The 18,346-nt window shown below is 44.2% G+C and overlaps 1 protein-coding gene across 3 annotated transcripts in view; it reads left to right on the top strand.

Moving 5' to 3' along the window:
- The window catches only part of DCAF1 (DDB1 and CUL4 associated factor 1), an 82,715-nt gene extending 66,363 nt beyond the window's left edge, over positions 1-16,352 (top strand). For all 3 annotated transcript variants that reach the window (XM_059161027.1, XM_059161026.1, XM_059161029.1), the window contains 2 exons: positions 11,021-11,273; positions 15,381-16,352. In XM_059161027.1, the coding sequence (XP_059017010.1) occupies positions 11,021-11,273; positions 15,381-15,439 (312 nt within the window). In that variant the 3' untranslated portion in view covers positions 15,440-16,352. The remainder of the gene's footprint in view (positions 1-11,020; positions 11,274-15,380) is intronic.
- The last annotated feature ends 1,994 nt before the right edge of the window (positions 16,353-18,346 follow it).

Here is an 18,346-nt window from a genome sequence, read left to right as displayed (position 1 = left end):
TATCTTGTACAAAGATCCATTAAGAAAAATAGGGGCGCCTGGGGGGTCAGTTGGTTAAGCATCTGCTGTTGGCTCAGGTCCTGATCTTAGGGTCCTGGGATTGAGCCTGAGTCCGGCTCCCTGCTCAGCAGAGTCTATTGCTCCCTTTCCCTTTTGCCCCTCCCTTCTGCTTACACCCACACTTGCTCTTTCCTCTCTAAATAAATAAACAAATAAATTCTTAAAAAAGAAGAAAAATAAAATGTTTATTCGACCTTTACTTTTTCCTTCTCCACTGCTCTTCTTTTATGTAGATTGGAGTTTCTGACCTTGATCATTATCCTTCCCTCTGAAGAATTTCTTTTAACATTTCTTGCAAGATAGGTCCATTGGCAACAAATGCCCTCAGTTTTTGTTTGTCTGAAGAAGAGTTGATTTCTCCACTTTTGAAGGATACTTTCATAGGATAAGATTATGAAATTCTAGGTTGGTGGTTTTTGTCTCTCAACATTTTAAGTATTTCACTTCCCTCTCTCCTTGCTTGCATTGTTTCTGAGGAAATGTGTGGTACCTCTGTAGGTAAGGTCTTTTCCCCCTCTGGCTGCATAAGGATTTTTTTTTTAATCTTTGATTTTCTGTAGTTTGAAAATGATGTACCTATGTGTAGGTTATTTTGGGGGGCATTTAACTTACTCAGTGTTCTTAGAGCTTCCTGGATCTGTGGTGTGGTGTGACTTTAATTTTGACAAAATTTTCAGTCATCATTGATTCAAATATTTCTTCTTCTCATCCTCCTTTTTCTTTCTCTTTTTCTTCTTCTTTTGGGGGGGGGAAGAGAGAGGGAGAGAGAATCTTTTTTTTTTTTTTTTTAAGATTTATTTATTTATTTGACAGAGAGGTCACAAGTAGGCAGAGAGGCAGGCAGAGAGAGGTGGGGGAAGCAGGCTCCCTGCTGAGCAGAGAGCCCGATGTGGGGCTCGATCCCAGGACCCCGAGATCATGACCTGATCATGACTGAGGCTTAACCCACTGAGCCAACCAGGTGCCCCAGACAGAGAGAATCTTAACCGGGCTCCATGGCCCAGTGTGGAGCTCAACGTGAGGCTTGATCCAACAACCCTGAGATCATGACCTAGCTAGTATCAGGACTCTGAGGCTTAATTGACTGAGCCACCAAGTTGCCCCCAAATATGTCTTCCGTTCTTTTTTTCTCTTCCTTCTAGAATTCCTGTTATGAGTGTGTTACACCTTTTGTACTCATCCCACAGTTCTTGGATATTTGTTCTGTTTTTCAGTCTTTGTTCTCTCTGCTTTTCAGTTCTGGTGGTGTCTTTTGAGATATCCTCACACTCTGAGATTCTTTTCTTAGCTATGTACAATCTACTAATAAAGCCCATCAAAGCCATTCTTCATTTCTGTCACAGTGGTTTTTTTTTTTTTTTTTTTTTTTTTAAGATTTTATTTTTTTATTTGACAGTGATTACAGAGAGGCAGGCAGGGGCAGCAGGTGAGGGGTGGGTGGGAAGCAGGCTCCCTGCTGAGCAGAGAGCCCGATGTGGGGCTCAATCCCAGGACCCTGGGATCATGACCTGAGCTGAAGGCAGGGACTTTAACCCACTGAGCCACCCAGGCACCCCTGTCGCAGTGTTTTTAATTGATTGTATTTCTTTTTGGTTCTTTCTTCAGATTTCCATGTCTCTGTTCCTGTTGCCTTTCTCTTCTTGCATGCTATCCAGTTTTTTCATTAGAGACCTCCCTTAACGTCTTGATCATGGTTGTCTTAAATTCCTGGTCTAACAACTCTTGCCATATCTAGGGCTGGGTCCATTGCTTGCTCTGTCTCTTCAGACTGTGTGTTTTTCCCTTTTGTAGGTCTTGTAATTTTTTTTTCCCTAAGATTTTATTTTTAAGCAATCTCTACACCCAGTGTGTGTATGATGACTGGGGTTCAAACTCACAACCCAGAGATCAAGAGTCATGTGCTCCTATGACTAAGCCAGACAGGCGCCTGTAATTTTTTTCTTGATAGCTGGATATGATTTGCTGGATAAAAAGAACTGTCAGTTGGCCTTTAGTAATGTGGTGGCAAGGTGTGGGAGAAGGGAAATGTTTTAGTGAGTCTGTACCTCTGTACTATGAACTTCACACATGGTTTTGAGTTTTTTCCATCCCCTTTTAGAGGGACAGGGTGGCTAGAGTGGACTGGAGTTGTGTGTTTTCCTTCCTGATGACTGGGTCCCCGAGGAGTTTTTCTCTCTCAAGATTTATCCTCAGAATTGTGTCTAGCAATTTGTGAGTTTATAGTTTAGGTTTCCCAACCTTGGCACTGGTACCTATGGAGGTTTATCCTTTTGGGTTTATGCTCTGACTAGTTACCGTTTTTTGCATTTTCTTGTTGGTGTCTCCAGTTTTGGGGGCACTGGTGTCCCAGTGACCCCACTCTGTCAAATCTAAAAAGAGTTGTTGACTTTTGTTTGTTCAGTGTTTTAAGGGTGGTGACTTTCAGCTCACATGCCACACTGGAAAGCAGAAGCAGTACCATGGGTTTTTGAATGCTATATTTATTCAAAAGGACAGTTAGGCTCTAGAGCTCAAAACCACTTCACCTGGGGTACCTGGGTGGCTCAGTCAGTTAAGTGTCTGCCTTTGGCTCAGGTTATGATCGCAGCGTCCTGGGATTGAGCCCCACATTAGGCTCCCCACTCCATGGGGACTGTGCTTCTCCCTCTCCCTCTGCCTGCTGCTCCACCTGCTTGTATTCTCTCTGTCAAATAAATAAATAAAATCTTAACACCCCTAACCCCCCCAAAAAAACCCCCAACAAAACACTTCACCCCGTGATTCTAGGCGTTCCCTAGTGTGGAAGGGGGTTGTTGTTAATGCTTTCCAGTGCACGGCTTAGAGGGTCCTCCGTGATCTCTTTGGTTCATGGGTGAGAGGAGCTTGTATTGTTTAAAGCTCATGTGAGTTCTGAGATACGGGTAAAAGGGAGAGTTCTGCAGAAGGATACTTGAGAATTTTTGTTTTAACTAGGCTCCACACCTAGCGTGGAGCCCAGTGTGGGGCTTGAACTCAAAACTCTGAGTTCAAGTCCTGAGCTGAGATCAAGAGTTGGATACAACCAACTGAGCCACCCAGGTTCTCTTTGAGATCTTTGGTTTATTCGTGACATGGATCTTCATATTTTCTTGAGTGCTGTACTGTTTAACTTGTACATGTTGGTAGGGTTTCTTGGTAGCAGAGCTTGTAAATGGTATTAGATCCTCCAAATGTCACGTGGTTGCCCTGGTTTGGTTTCTTAATAGTGTCTGTTCTTTTATTCTTGTGGCCTTTCGTTACCTTAGTCACTCCACTCCCTTAATGCACACTCTTTTCCACTATAGCTGTCATGAAACATGATGTACTTTATCCTTGAACAGATATAGGAGATGATGTTGTTGAACTGTTTGTCAGTATATTACAGTGGTACAGACCATCTTGTCCTCTGGCTTCATTCATCGCTACCCTTGTCACTTGTAGATCATTACCACCTATCAGTTGTCTCAGGCTTCTTGGATGTTACATGTTGTACTGTAAATCTGAAACAAGAATTGGGTTTAAGTTAATTATCAGCACCATTATTCCTACCCTCCTATATCCTTGCAGTTTATAAGGGAGTGGAAATAATAGTCTTGAGACTGTGACCTGTGGTCCAGTCCATGTCGTACCCATTGTCTTTGAGGAGGAGATCAGAAAAAGAGAATCTGGCATTGCCCTAGACACCTTGGGATCTGGAGGGCTGCTGTTCTTGGGGTCAGCTTCATTCTTCTTGCAGACATGAAGTGATGAGAGGTGAATTTTCTCATGACTGGCTATGGAAACAGGAGACAACCATAGAGGAACAACTTAAGAGAAAGGACTTCTTGATTCTTCTCTTGTGCTTCTGTTTACCTTGCCTTTTGGAGAGGTTAAACAGAGATTAGAAAGGGGCATGGGTACAGTATTTGTTAGGACTTCTATATTTGTGGTGCAGGAAGGAAAAACAGTGACTTTCTTGTCATGGACAGCCGAAGTCGAGAGGGGCGGGCTCAAGAGAGCCCTAACGAGTGGTCCTAGGACCCAGTCCATGGAAGAACCTAAAAGCTTCTAGCTGGGAGGGAACTAGGTGTCTTTGTAGGCAATGTAGGTAAGTTAGTATTGCTTCTGGATTTTAAGGCTTTTTTCATTACATACTGACACCACTGTACTTAGGGATTATCTGGTGCATTTCATATTTAAAGGATCTCCTTAGAGAACTGGTTTTACTCTTAAGCCCTTGGCATTTTGATTTTGATTTAGAGGTGTATTAGTGGGATATACCATATCTGTCTAAGCACATTTCCTTTGTATTCTGATTTCTGTTGATTCACACATCCTCCTGGAACCTTGCAGTAGTGTTCGCAATATTTACTATCTCCATTAGATTTCTCTCTTCCCTGTGCCAGCTTGATTTTATTTTTAACTTACTTTCCTTTGTGTGCTTCACCTAATTTTAAAATTAGAGATTTAATTTTCTTACAAGTCATTTGCCATTCAAATTTTGTCCTAGTCTAGATATCTGCTCTCAGGTCTTCTCAGATATCCCAGGTATGACTTATATGGCTCAGGGATGCTACCACCTGTGACTGACACCTTTGAATTTGCCTTTTCACCTTAGCAAAATAAAATTAGAAGTATGAATGGTCAGCTGCCACCTGATGAAATGGTCCAGTATAAAGTGCCTATATAAATATATATTTATTTAGAAAACTTTATTGAGATATAATTTACATACCCCAGAAATGGTTGTCTTTTACCCTTATGTTTCAGTAAGTTTGGAGATTAATAAGAAGGGATGAATGGAATCAACATATAGTTGAATGAAGACCTATATGATGTATTTGACATCCATAAATATTTGGTTCCTAAGTTTGCTAGTTTTCCAGCCTTCAGGTATTTGATGAAAGCAGAGATAAGCCAGTCACTTATCAAAGCTCATATTATCCATTGGAATTTTGGTATTTGTAGGAAAATTATAAAACCAAAGATTAGTTAATTTGATCATTGTTCATAGATTTTGAAAAGGCAGTACATTTCAGTACATTTCAGCTAATTATAGTTAACCTTAAATTAAAAAAGCAAAAACAGAATAATGCTCTCTTTTCTCCACTCCATTTTGGAATTTGGGACACACTGTCTGCTGTGCTTCCTGTGTGTTCTCCACTCCCTAGAAGTGGATGGTAAGAATCTTTACTGATTACACACCTCCTGTAAGCCTGGACATTGATTCCTGAAAGGTCGTTTTCTCCCCTCTAAATTTTTTTTTTAACTTTTTAAAAAAAAGATTTTATTTATTTATTTGACAGAGGAGAGAGAGAGAGATCACAAGTAGGCAGAGAGGCAGGCAGAGAGAGAGGAAAAACAGGCTCCCCGCTGAGCAGAGAGCCTGACGCAGGGCTTGATCCCAGGACCCTGAGATCATAAGGCAGAGGCTTAACCCACAGAGCTATCCAGGCGCCCTCCCCTTCCCCCGCTAAATTTTTAAAGTATCTCTGAGTTAGATTCTGTCTGTGAGGAGAAAAATATAAGTGTTTATGACTCTGAAATGAGCTTTTACTGATTGTTAACACCAGGAACAAGTGTCAGAAGGAGAAGCAGGAGTTTACCTTTTATATAATATGACATGTTGAATGAATTGTCAAGAGAGTATGCTTGGTTTTTATTATTTATTTAAAATATTTATTTACTTGAGAGAGAGAGCACAAATGGGGGGGGGCAGCAGGCAGAGGAAGAGGGAGAAGCAGGCCCTCCACCAAGCAGGGAGCCCTGTGTGGGGCTTGAACTCAGGACCTTGGGATCATGACCTGAGCTGAGGGCAGACGCTCAACTGACTGAGCCATCCAGGTGCCCTTAGACTCAGGTTTTAATTACATTTTTATAAAGCTATCATAGTTTTTAGATTAACAGTTCTTAAAGCATGACCAGAGGTTTGTTTTTCTAAGAGGTTGGTTGTATTTTTGAAGGTAATATAAGCTAGAAACTATTTCTCTTGAAAATGAGACATGTATTCAAGAAGAATTTTGAATGGTCTAGAAACAAATGCACTAATTAAAAAAAATCAAATTATTTAAGTCCTAGAGAACAAGACAGTTGGATGTAGCAGAGAAGGTCAGTGGATTACCTGGAATCAGCTTTTTGGTTCTGTCACTGGGAGTCTGTGGCTAGGGTATATTACAGAAAAGGAGAACTTTAGAACCAGAAGGTACTCAGAGGACATCTTCATTAGGGTTGCCTTCACAGTTCCTGGGCAAACTTTCTGAAATTCACCTGGGTGAGCTTCACTTAGAAAGGCTGGTTCTGTCAGCCTGGACCCTGGGTGAGGTTTAGGAATATTTTGGAAAACTTTTTCCCAGGTGCTTCTGATGATCACATCTGAGAAGGAGCCACTGATTGAATTAAATCACCTCTTTAACAAGAAATTGAGTTTCACGGAAGTTGGCATTAGATCAGTAAATAGTGCTTCTGCTGTATTTCTGGAATAAGGGCCATGTTGATGGAGCTCCTGGGGTTTTGGATCTGGAAATGGATAAGACCATAGAGAGCTGGAGAGACTGGAGACGAGGAAGAGAAAGGGAGAAAGTGCGTGAGGAGGGAGCATTCGTGAGGGTAACGGGAGTGGACAGGAGGGAGTCCTGGGGACCTTACATTTCTGGGAAACAGTAGTGAACTGGCTGTGAAGCCACTGGAGTAGGAGAAGTGAAAGATATGTGAGATTTTCACCTGGTAACTGGGAGAAGTATAGAAGTTGCTGGCTTTAATGGTGCTTTGAGTTCAGTTTTAGAATTAAGAGATTTTAAGTTTCTGTGGTACAAATGGGTGGAGCCGTCTGAGAGTTCAAAGATTCAGGAATTAGTGGAAATTATGAAGGCAGAAATTAAAGTTGTAGGAACCTCTGTGCAAAGGAGATCCGCAAGAGACCAGGTACAGATGAGCCGCTGTGGAGGCCAGGATTGTTATCACCAGAGAGAAGCCCCCTGGTTGGCCTCCAGGCCTGCCTGTTCCTTTAGGAAGGTTGCAGTCCTTGTAACAGGAGCAGCAAACTTTTGTTGAACACTTCGTGTATGCTAGCTACTTTCCAAAGAGATTATTTACATACATGCATGCACATTTTCCCCCCTTTAAATGCTAACAACAACCCTATGAGGTGAAGGAAATCATCCCTAAGTCAGTTATTGTATCAGTAGAGTTCAGTGGCAGCATCCTGGCTCTGGAGCAAACACTGTTAATTGCTGCCCTGTGGAGTGCTGTGGGCAAAAGCCGGACTGTCCAGTGTTGGGAGAAGAGAGAGTGAGGGATTGAGTGAGCAAGTGGTGGTGGGTCCCTGGAGGTGGGGAATAGGGTTTGGGTGGAAGCAGTGTGGAGCCTGTGTGGATGGGAAGTGCTTAGGTTATGGCAGCCTGGCCCTCCTCAGAGAAGAGGAGAAGCCAGTGGGGAGAAGGGTGAAGGTGGGTGTGTGGGAGGTGTGGTGGGTGGCTGAGGTAATAACATCCGGAGAGGACTGTGGCGCAGAGCATGAGTGGAAGGTTGGCTTCCTACTCAGACCTGGGATAAGTAAGGTTTAGATGTGGAGATGGGACCAGAGGGCAGCTGTGGGAGCTTGTGCCAGTTGACTTCTTTGTATAGGAGGGGAGTGGGTTGGTTAATCTGCAGGGCTTTGGGGCTTTGGACAACCATGAAATTGGCTTAGCAGTGGAATTGGGAAGAGTTTTGGTATTCTTCCTATAGGAGAATTCATTAGAAGTTCAAAACATCCTGGCCCTGCGTTCCTCTAATTCTGTTTCCAAGGCCTTAAATTCTTAGAGAATTTTTTAAAACCCCATTATATTCCTAGATCTAAAACCTTATTTAAATGTTGTTTGAGAGGGGCGCCTGGGTGGCTCAGTGGGTTAAAGCCTCTGCCTTCGGCTCAGGTCATGATCTCAGGGTCCTGGGATCAAGGCCCGCATCGGGCTCTCTGCTCAGCGGGGAGCCTGCTTCCTCCTCTCTCTCTCTGCCTGCCTCTCTGTCTGCTTGTGATCTCTCTCTGTCAAATAAATAAATAAAATCTTAAAAAAAAAATGTTGTTTGAGAGGATTCTGGATTTTAGCAAGATTTTTTTTTTCATTAGGTAATCATTTCTAGTTTGTTTTTTATTTAAACCACTGTTTGACCACTTTTTAAATCTTTAGATATGAAAGAAAGGGATTCATGTTGCCAATCAGGTACTTAAACCAGCAAAGAATCCTCCTAAAATTACTTCCTAGACTCTCTTCTGAGTTCAGCTACAGAATTAGACCCTACAATATTTTGTTTTCCCTCCCTCCCTCTTTCTCCTTTTTTCTTTCTTTCAAGTTTTTTTTTTTTTCTTTAAATCTGAGAGAGAGAGCACTACAGGAGGGAGGGACAGAGAGAGAGAGAGAAGCAGAATCCCCACTGAGCAGGGAGCCCAACGGGGAGCTTAATCCCAGGACCCCGAGATCATGACCTGAGCTGAAGGCAGATGCCCAACTGACTGAGCCACCCAGGTGCCCCAGATTGTACAGTATTTTAGACAGATCTTGTGAGTACGTTTCATGATTCAGGTTTCAGATTTAAAATTTAGAAAGTAAGTTTATGGCCATATCCATGTGTAACAAAATACATGTTAAACCAGTATTGATCATTAACCATAGAGTTTAAATGATGGAGTGATTTATTTTACTTGAGATTCAGGTAGAGCCTCCCCTTCTAGTCATTTCCCTTACCTTGTCATGGTCACATAAATTCTCATGGTCTTCTAGGATGAATATATATAAACTATTTCTTCTACTACAAAATTAAGTAAAGGTTTTGAATTCGTAGTCTTCTGGAAGAATTTGGAACGTTTTCTGTAGTTCAGAGCTCAGACCCTGATTGACGTATTTTTCTAGGATTTCTTTTGATTTAGGACCTTCTTTGCATTTCTCTTGGATCAGGTAGGCTTTGGTGTTTTTAGAAATGAAAAAGAATGGTTTTCCTAAATCTGTTGGCTAAGAGATGTCTGTTTGGACCACGTAACCTGTTACATACCTACACAACTGTGGACCTTTAAAAGTTATGGGACATTGAAAATTTATGTTAATTGCCTAGGTTCTCATGCCATGTAATTGGCAGAGCTAGGATTCTAACCCAGGTGTGTTTGATCCCAAAGCCTGGGCATTTTCTCCTGTCCCACTCTTTAAATAATGCCATATGTGTAATCAGTAACTATGTATTTTAGGATCAAAACTAAAAATAAAAAAGTTATCTTAAATTTGAAATGAATAATTATATTGTCCCATAGAGGCTTAAGAAACACAGGGCTTTGGATACTTTTTTCTTTAATGTACTCGTTTTTAACTGTGGTACTTTATTAATGGATTAGAACTAATTTTGGTCAAGGCTATGAAAATATGCCTGGAAAAAAGAGGCAAAAATTGTAATCTGGTAAGCACTTTGGATTTTTCCCTGAATCTTGACCCTTCTCCCTTTTTCCAATATTTGTGTGAGCTGATAAGCTTGTAGGGGTTAAGGAGCTTGTCTGTGTCTCAGTTTGTCATCACTGCCTCTAAGCACTGGTAACGCCTTTCCAGTAAGTGAATACTTAGTAGCCATCTGTATGGAGGAGATAATGTGGCCTAGGCTGTAGAACAGTGGTCTCAGGCATCATATGTATTTTCATATTCAAGCATGTGCAAGCTGTGGTCTAGACCCCAGACACTTCTGTACAAGTCTTAGGTTTACTGAGTAAAGGGGTTAGTCTTTCCCATGTAGCTGCTGGAAATTGTTAAAAGTCTTAAGTCAAACAGCATATCAAAAAGTCTCTAAGGGGTGGTTCCAAAATTATCAAAAGTCCATAAAGGCATGGCTACTCTAATAAATATGAGTGTACTTTATATTATAGCTGATGAACACTAGTGATCAAATAAGGACAAAATTTTAGGTTTTATTTGATTGGCATGCAGCAACACTTAAAAATGTATTTTACGCTATATATATATATATTTCTGTATACGTTGGGCTTGTTCTTTCTTAACTTTCATTAGGCTGATGTTTTAAATGAATTTTATATTTTATTATTGCAGGAATTAGAATACTTTTGCTACTCGCAAGGTTGGCACTTGGTGTTCAAGCAGAAGGAAAAGTGAATGATGGTCACATTTACTTGGGAACACCTGTTATCCTTATCAAAACAGGGGTCTTTATTTCCTTTCAACAGGAAAGAACATAATTTGGATTCTAGTGCAAAGTTGAAATTTGTGGCAGAGGCTAGAATGTACCCTTTCAAAGCCCAGGGTACCCAGAGCCAGTAATATATTTCATTAGGTTTTTTTGGTAGTTTTCCTGATTTTGGAAAGATCTCTTAAGAATGGAGGGAAGGACGGTTTCTCTAGCATACTTTGTGTGTGTTTTCGTGTGTGTGGCTTGTAATAGAAATTGTAGATCCCTGTTAGGTTCTGTATTACACAGTCAGTTTTGTTGGACATTTAGGTCATTGGATACTTATGATAGGGCTGTTAGAGATTTACTCACTTCCTTGGTTATAAGATGAAGGGCAAGACCTTGAAGGGCTTTGGAGCTAACTCAGCAGCTGTGTGCTTCCTCTGTCTTGTTAAAGCATTGCTTTTATGTTCCAGTGGCTCAACTGATTTCACTTGGCTTGGTTGATACAGGAGAAGCGAGAAGAGCTCCCTTGGTTTTATTAGTTATTTAGGAATCTAAAATATTGATGGCTGAGACATCTGTGAATGAATTTTGTGTTTTCTTGGATAAGGACTGTGTGACCAGTAATGCCTTTGTGGAGTGACCAGTAATCCTTGTCTAAGATGTGCTTTGAGTATCTTGAGGAATCTGTGTCTGTCTCGATCTTCATTAGATCACCTAGATTATCACTCTTTACTGACAGTTTCTCCCCAGTCCTTTGGGAAGAAGGAAAAGACTTCCCGTGTGGCCCACATGGGTTAGGTCTCTGTGTTTTTTCCTAATGGACCTCATGCTCTCTTACCAGGAAGAGGAAGAACAGGAGGAAGAAGATGATGATGAAGATGATGACGACACTGATGACCTAGATGAGCTTGACACTGACCAGTTGCTGGAGGCGGAGTTGGAGGAGGATGACAACAACGAGAACGCAGGGGAGGATGGGGACAATGACTTTTCTCCCTCTGATGAGGAGCTAGCAAACCTTCTAGAGGAGGGAGAGGATGGGGAGGATGAAGACTCTGATGCAGACGAGGAAGTGGAACTGATCCTGGGGGACAGTAAGTCTAGGGCCGACCCTGAGGCTGAGTCTTGGCACCCAGGGGAAGGTCCCTTCCCTATACTCTCCCAGCAGGCAAGCCCCACCAGGGTTCTGCGCCCATCTGTAGGTTCACCACTCTGGCCCCTTGAGAAAAAGCAGTTTCACATCTCTGATCCTCCGCTCTCTCACCAGACTGTGTTGCTAAAAGGCTGTTATCTCATCTTTAAAATAGAGGTTTGCAAACTTTTTCTGTAAAGGTTGGACAGTTAAATATTTTACGCTTTGTGGGCCATATGTGTCTCTTGTAAGCCTTTAAGCCTCAGCTCTGCTGTTACGATGTCAAAGCAGCCAGAGACCAGGTGTAAGTTAGTGATCATGGCTGTGTCTTAGAAGTAAAACTTTACTTACAAGAATGAGTGGTAGGCTTGGTTTGGCCCATGGGCCGCAGTTTGTTGACTCCTGTTTTAGAGGATTAGCCTTAGAATGGAAGGCCAAAGGTAGTTTTTCCTGAGGGGCAGAGCTGGAATGGGCAGCTGCTTATAGGGTGCTGTGCCTGCTCCTTTCTAAAGTTACAAAGTAAAAGCCCTCTTGTGGAGGAGTCTTTTCCTGTGTTTTTGCCTGAGGCCTCTTAAAGGCCAGGTGACAAACATTTCTCTTTGACTTGTTTTATCATCCTTGCTTCCTCTAAATTATGAAGTACAAGCTCTAATTTTTCTGATAATTTCCCTTTAGGACAGGTTTCTGAGGTCAGGTTTTCTCCTGACTGCTAACGAATCCTGAATAAACCAGCTACTAGTTCTAAGAGTCTTCTAGCTCTGCAGTTACATTCTGCCCACTTCAAGAGGATCTGTCTGGCAGCATCACAGATGTATGTCACTGTTGACAGACGTGTGCTTGCTGTGGTCCTGGTTCTTGTGCTGCCCTAACTGGGGAGTAATCCCTGTGATACCCAGCCATTTTCATATAGCTAACCAGGCCAGTGTGCTCGCACCTGGGGCAGGTATGATGCCTAACATGGTAGCCAGTAACTGCATGTGGCCATTATTATTTACATTAAAAATTCATGTCCTTATTTCATGTCCACATTTGACATATTTGGTAGCCGTGTGTGGTTACCATATTGAATAGCATATTTGATATAGAACATTGATATAGAACATTTACAGGATTTCTTTGTGCTGGCCTAGGCCCACCTTATGCCAAGCCTCTTCATTGTAGAGCTTGGTTTTTATAATCACTGGTGTTTGGTGGTAGGAGGAGGAGTATGTGCACACATGTGTGTGGTATCAGAGGGTGGGTGACAGTACTTCTTTAAGCCTTTGTGTAAAACATTCTGTTCCATAGTGACCCAAATGCATTTTCTTCGGGATAAATCGTGTATGTGCTTGTAGCCCTCAAATTGAAGGCAGGATGTCTTAGGGGAGACTTTTCTTAAATAAGTCCTCTTGCCAAAGTTGTGTACTGAGGAAGCTCTGTGCAGGCTCTGCCTTCTGTCTGTTCATCCGCTGCTTACCAGCTTCCACACTTGGGGGTTGAGGTGATTCAGTGGGGAGGACTTGCCTTGTCCTAGCCGTGGTCAGAGAGCCAGGGCAGGGGGATTAAGGGCAAGGCCACATATGACAGTATCAAGAGTAAAGGGGCAGTTTTTACTGACCCTTTTTTTCATCTGTGAGTAGGGCCACGTGGGGTACAAGTTCTGTTTCCTTCCAAGTAGCAAGGTAGGCCGGGAGAGCTACTGGTGCTGGTTTGCCTGGTATGAGAGTAGCACCAACTTTTTTATTCTTAATTTGAATATCAAGCCACTAAATTTGTATTTGGCCTGTAAAATTACTGCCTCCTTTAACTGTTCAGGAAATTCCTTCTTTAAGGCCTAAGAGGTACTGGAAAAACCATAATTCATTAGCAATGAGGATATGCCTTTATTGTGGTAGGAATATTTATGATGTGAAAATGCCCTAATAGTTGACAACTTGAGGACTTTTCAGCTTGGGCTCTAGAACTGAGGTGGTGATGCAGAGGTGGCACGAATAGCATGTCCTGCACTGGTGTTTGAGAGCAGCCTCCAGGGGCTTACATCAGAGTAGGCAGAGGGAAATTCTCTGTACCCTTGGTTTGCTGATATTTTGCTTCATTAATTATCTAGGCCATTAGCTCTTAACCTTTCTGAGCTTATGGAGCCTTTTAGGATGTGAGACTGAGACTATAGAAAACCACATCTCTGTGCCACCCCGTAACTGTGCAAGGCCCCGGATCCCAGAGAGACCCAGTGATTGGTTGCAGATGCAGAATCGCAGCTCTAGGAAGAGAAAACACCTTGACCCTGAGGTCTTTTGTGTGTTCTCTGTTCCAGTCAGATCTACCGTTCCCAAAGCCTGGATGTTACAGAGCAGCAGGTTAAACATTGTAGGGATTGGTTGTTGCCTTTGCCTCAAAGGGCCTTTCAGGAGAGGTCCTGACCAGGGTCTGGGATCCGGTCTCTTCAACACTTGAGGATGCAGAAAGGCTGAGGAAGGTAGAGAGAGAGGAGCCCTGTGACCACCAAGTGGGAGTCTGTGCCCAGGCCCTGAAAGTTTTCTCAAACACTGCACCTGATAGTTGCTTATGTAAAGATTGTGTCCCTGTCCTCTTCCAGTGGCATTGATACTCCGTACATGTGATGCAGAGTTAAGACTCTTAGCAGCTGCACAGCTGGTGGCCAGGTCTCAGGCCAGTGGTATGCATTGTGAATCTCAGATTGCGGGAGCACTGGGGGAGTCTCTGGAGGTTTGCCATGGCCCAGGACACCGCACTGGGCTCAGCTTTGGGGGGGGCCAGACCCTTCCTTTCCCTGTTGGCAGTTCCTTCTGGAGGTCTTGCAGCAAGGATGTTGACGACGCTGTTCAGCTCAGCTTGTCAGGTGTTCCTTCTCCCCACTTCTCGCCAGTAGTCAGACTGTGCTTGCGCCCTTTTACACCCAGAAGCACTTTTTCCAGACCTCTCTTTTTTGTTTACATTCAAGACTTTCTTGTATCCCAGCCATGCGGTCGTTGATTTTCCTTTATCCACTTCAGTTTTCTTCGTGAAGGGGATATGGGGAGTGCTGTGGAACCACTGGTGTCCCTCTCCGATGGGAGACCCACACACAGCTTGGGGGCTCAGTCTGTCTGCCCACTTCCTTGGAGACCTTATGGTTTCGCAGCTTCCTGAGCTGTCCTCAAAAGGGGGCACCAAGACCTTTCCCTTATCTTCGCTTGGCAAATACCAACATCCTTAGGAGCTAGGTAACCATGTTTCTCTCCAGTTTTGATTAGCCAGACATAGTGTACCTCATTTTGAAGTTTCCTTTGCCTAGTTTCACTCCTCAATGGATCCTTCCAGAGGTGTTACTTAATGTGGTCTATTCACTGCCTGAGAAGGCAGATGGTCCAGCAGAGGGCTTCTCCTGTGCAGGAGACATGGTGCCACCTTCTAGGATGTCCTGGCTGCTCCCTGCTGGCCTCCAGCCTCAAGTTTCTGGGTACTTGTCCTCTGTTATTGCCACACGCTGGCCTCTTCCTTTTTGGGAACTTGTTCCCCACTGATTATATTCAAAGGCATAAATCCTGGGTTGACAGTCTCTGCCTTTATGAGGTCTTCTGATAAGAGTGTTGTTGAGGAATTTAAAAGAAATCTCATTCTTACTTGGGCTCAGCCTGCCTTTTTAGTGGCTGTGTGTGTGTGTGTGTGTGTGTGTGTGCGCGCGCGCGCGCGCGCGCATGCATGCATGCAGGGGGCCAGGCAGGCCTGTGCGCCCGCCCCGGAAGGATGTGAAGGGTGTGAGGCCGAAGGGCTGCGGAGGTTCACTCGTTTCTCCCTCAGCCCTGCCCCTTCAGTGCCCCCCAATTAGGAAGAACCTCTAGAAGGAATAGAGCATTGCATCCAGGCCCTGTGAAAGGTGCAGGAGCAACAGGTCCCAGGCATGGCCACTGTTGCCAACAAGTGTATTCTCCAGAGCCAGCTCCAAGGAGTTAATTGGTGTGTTTTCTTTTTCCTGGAAACGGGTGATTAACTTTGCTCAGGTCTAAATGTATGTGTATGTAGGGGCTTCCTTCCGGAAAGCTTCCTCTAAGCCTGGTGCATAATCTAGTCTCTCCCTCTTACCTTTCAGCGGACAGCTCTGACAACTCTGATTTGGAAGATGACATCATCTTATCTCTGAATGAGTGAGGAGCCATTCACCATGTGGAAGACATTCTTGACAGGCGAGAAACTGAGATGAATTGAGAACACCTTCCTTTCCCTTTATCTCCCAGGGCTGGCTTTTAAGGAACTGCATGCCCTGCATTCAGAGGATTATGGCTTAGAGAGCCTCACGGGAACCTGAGGGTCCTTCTAAAACAATAACAACCACAAAAAAGACAACAGGGGTTAGGCCCTATTCTGCTTCCCCCTTCTCCTAGGACGGACAGCTCTTTCCTCAAGGGGAAAAAAAAACATGTCTCTGGGGTTATTTCACAATATATTTTCTTTGTATAAGGTTCTTTACTTAAAGAACAAGAAATAGTTTTTTATAAAATTTGAAAAGAAAAAAAAAAAACAACAAGAAAAATAACACCAGGCATTTATAACTGAGGGTGTGAACTTATATCCACCAGGTCTCTTGTCCCTGCACTTCATTTTCTATGGAAGAAAATGATGCCTAAAGAACAATATAGAGGCATTTTTACATACGTATTTAAATGAAAAGGAAAATCGTGGTTTCTTAAATTGATAAGGATTAAGAATATTTTATTATAAATATAATATATGATTTTTTTAACCTGTTCTGTTGCCTCACATGCTGTCAGGTTAAGTGATTTTCCTTCGTGCCAGAGGTGGGGAGGAAGGCAGTGCTTATTTGCTGAGTAAATGCCTAGATTCACCCACCTTCATGGTTTGGGGGCAGCAAGGTCGTTGTGGATATTGGTTTTGTGGAGTTGAGGATATAAGTTCACTCCCTCTCTTTTTCTTTGTGATTCAGTTTTTCAAAAATTTTTTTCTTCCCTTTCTCCCCAATGTGGAAATTACAAATCAAAGGCCTTTTTCTTTAATGTAAAGTGTATTTATTTAAAAAAAATACAAAATAAACTACAAGTCTGTCTTTGTTTGTTTATGGCCTTTCCCTGTTCTCTTTTACCAAGGAGTGGTGGTCCCTTTCCCTGCAGCTCTAGCCAGCTGGTGGAGAAGAGGCCTTCTGAGAGAGGAGTCCAGGATGGTGGGAACTCATTCTGCCCAAATAAAGCACTCGGGGGAGAAAAGTAGCTTAGTCACAGTGTCTAACCCTGGTCTGCTGCCCTCTCCCGAGGGAGTATCGGTCAGTGCCTGAGCAGCACGCTGGGGTAGTGGAGGAGGTGTTTGGGCTTGGTCCCCTGTGGACACATCTGTCTGTCCTGGGTTCTGACTTAAGAAGGCAGCTCTGCAGTACAGATTTGGCGGAGCTGGGGAGTTGTGGAGGAACATGCTGGCAAAGCTAAGGAGTGGTCACCGCTATAGTTGGTTGGGTGACCGTCATTACTGTTTCCTCAAGGGAGAGTTAACAGCGCACGAGAGCTGTCCTTCCCGCCGGGCAGTTTGGGGCAGCGGGGGCTCAGGCAGGCTATGTGTAGAGACTGGGCTCTGGCCTCCAAAATCAGCCTGTGGTCGTGGAACTGGGGTACTGCTGGGGGAGTGCCACGTGCTCTGACCTTTTCACTTAACCCACCTCGCCCTGCTTTCCTCCCACAATGAAGAGGAGACGACAGTCTTCTCCTTTGAGTTGCCCAAATAACAGCTTCTTGGTTTCTGTTGTGTAGTTATCAAATAGCTAGAGACTTTTCTCCCTTTGGCGAGAGAAGAGGGGACAAATCTGGTTGTGAAGTAAACAAGGAAGACAAGGCAGCTGAAACTCACCAGGGGCTGGCAAAGCCCTGCTGGGCTCGGAGCACCCTACAGTTGGTCACACACTGAGGCGGGCTCGTGTCACACAGGTAGCTCTCGGTCCTTTAGAGAGCAGAGGGCTCAGCCCTTAATGCTGCTTCGTGCCTCTGCTTAAATGGGCTGCTGACACCCAGCGTGGAGTAGCCTGGGCTGCTGGTGCTAGATGCATCAAAAGGAAGCCGGTTAAAAGTCATGAAGTGAGAACACTATTCTAGTCGTGAACTCAGCTGAGCCGCTGGCGGACTCCCTCGACTCTACCAGCAGCTCTTGGGAGTGCGGCAGGTCTCTGGGGTGGAGATGGGGGCCTCTGACGGGGAAGCTGAGTTCTGGTTGGCTTGACAACACGCCCTGAGAGGCTCAGGAGACATCAGCCCTCTTTCTTACTATACCGGGGCTTAATTAAGAGTGGAGTGACTTAGGAGAAACATGTACAATACTAGCAAACAATGAGGCAAAATTTGCTGTAGATTGTTTTTTTGCCTTTAAGTGACACGTCAGACAGGACCGAACCCCCAGTTGGAAGCTCTGGACGCCTGCAGTGCAACTGCTCGCTCCCTGGGGCAGGCAGAAATCAATCAGAGCCTTGACCACCCGCCCTGTTAGTCTGTCAGAGTTCACAGAACCTGCTGTGTCTTAAGAGCCAGAGGAAGGAAGTGGTGGAGAAGAGGGTCCAAGGAAGAGGAGCAGGAGGAAGGACACACAGCGGGCTGTGGTTCTTTACCACACCTAATTCTTCTGGGGGCCAGAGAACACCTATCCCTGAGGAGTAGACAAGGCAAGGTTTGAAGTGTCTTCTCCAACCAGATTTCCCAGCAGGTTTACATCTGGGGATGCTGCCGGGCGGTGTAGGATTCTGGGTTCTGAGCACCCACTCTGACTAGTCCAGAGAAGTCATGGACTGCACAGGCAAGGCGACTCTGGCCTGTGTGGGACCCAGGCATTTCTCGAAGAACACAGGGAGCCCTGCAACATGCCTTCAAGCCAGCCCTGCCTCGTTCCCTTTGAGCGAGGCCTGCCCCAGCCTCTGGCAGTACGGGCTTCCCTGGGATGGCGGAGCTGTGCTTGGCCGAGTCCCCCATGGACTTGCTCACACCCCTAGCAGTTGTGGCCACAGCGCAAGCACAAACTCAAATAAACGCGCTTAAGGCATCCTTCCTTCATGGTTTCTCTTGTGAACGT

This window comes from Mustela lutreola, chromosome 2, assembly GCF_030435805.1.
Source record: "Mustela lutreola isolate mMusLut2 chromosome 2, mMusLut2.pri, whole genome shotgun sequence".
NCBI classification, from domain to species: Eukaryota; Metazoa; Chordata; class Mammalia; order Carnivora; family Mustelidae; genus Mustela; species Mustela lutreola.
This window is presented reverse-complemented; position numbering and strand designations above follow the sequence as displayed.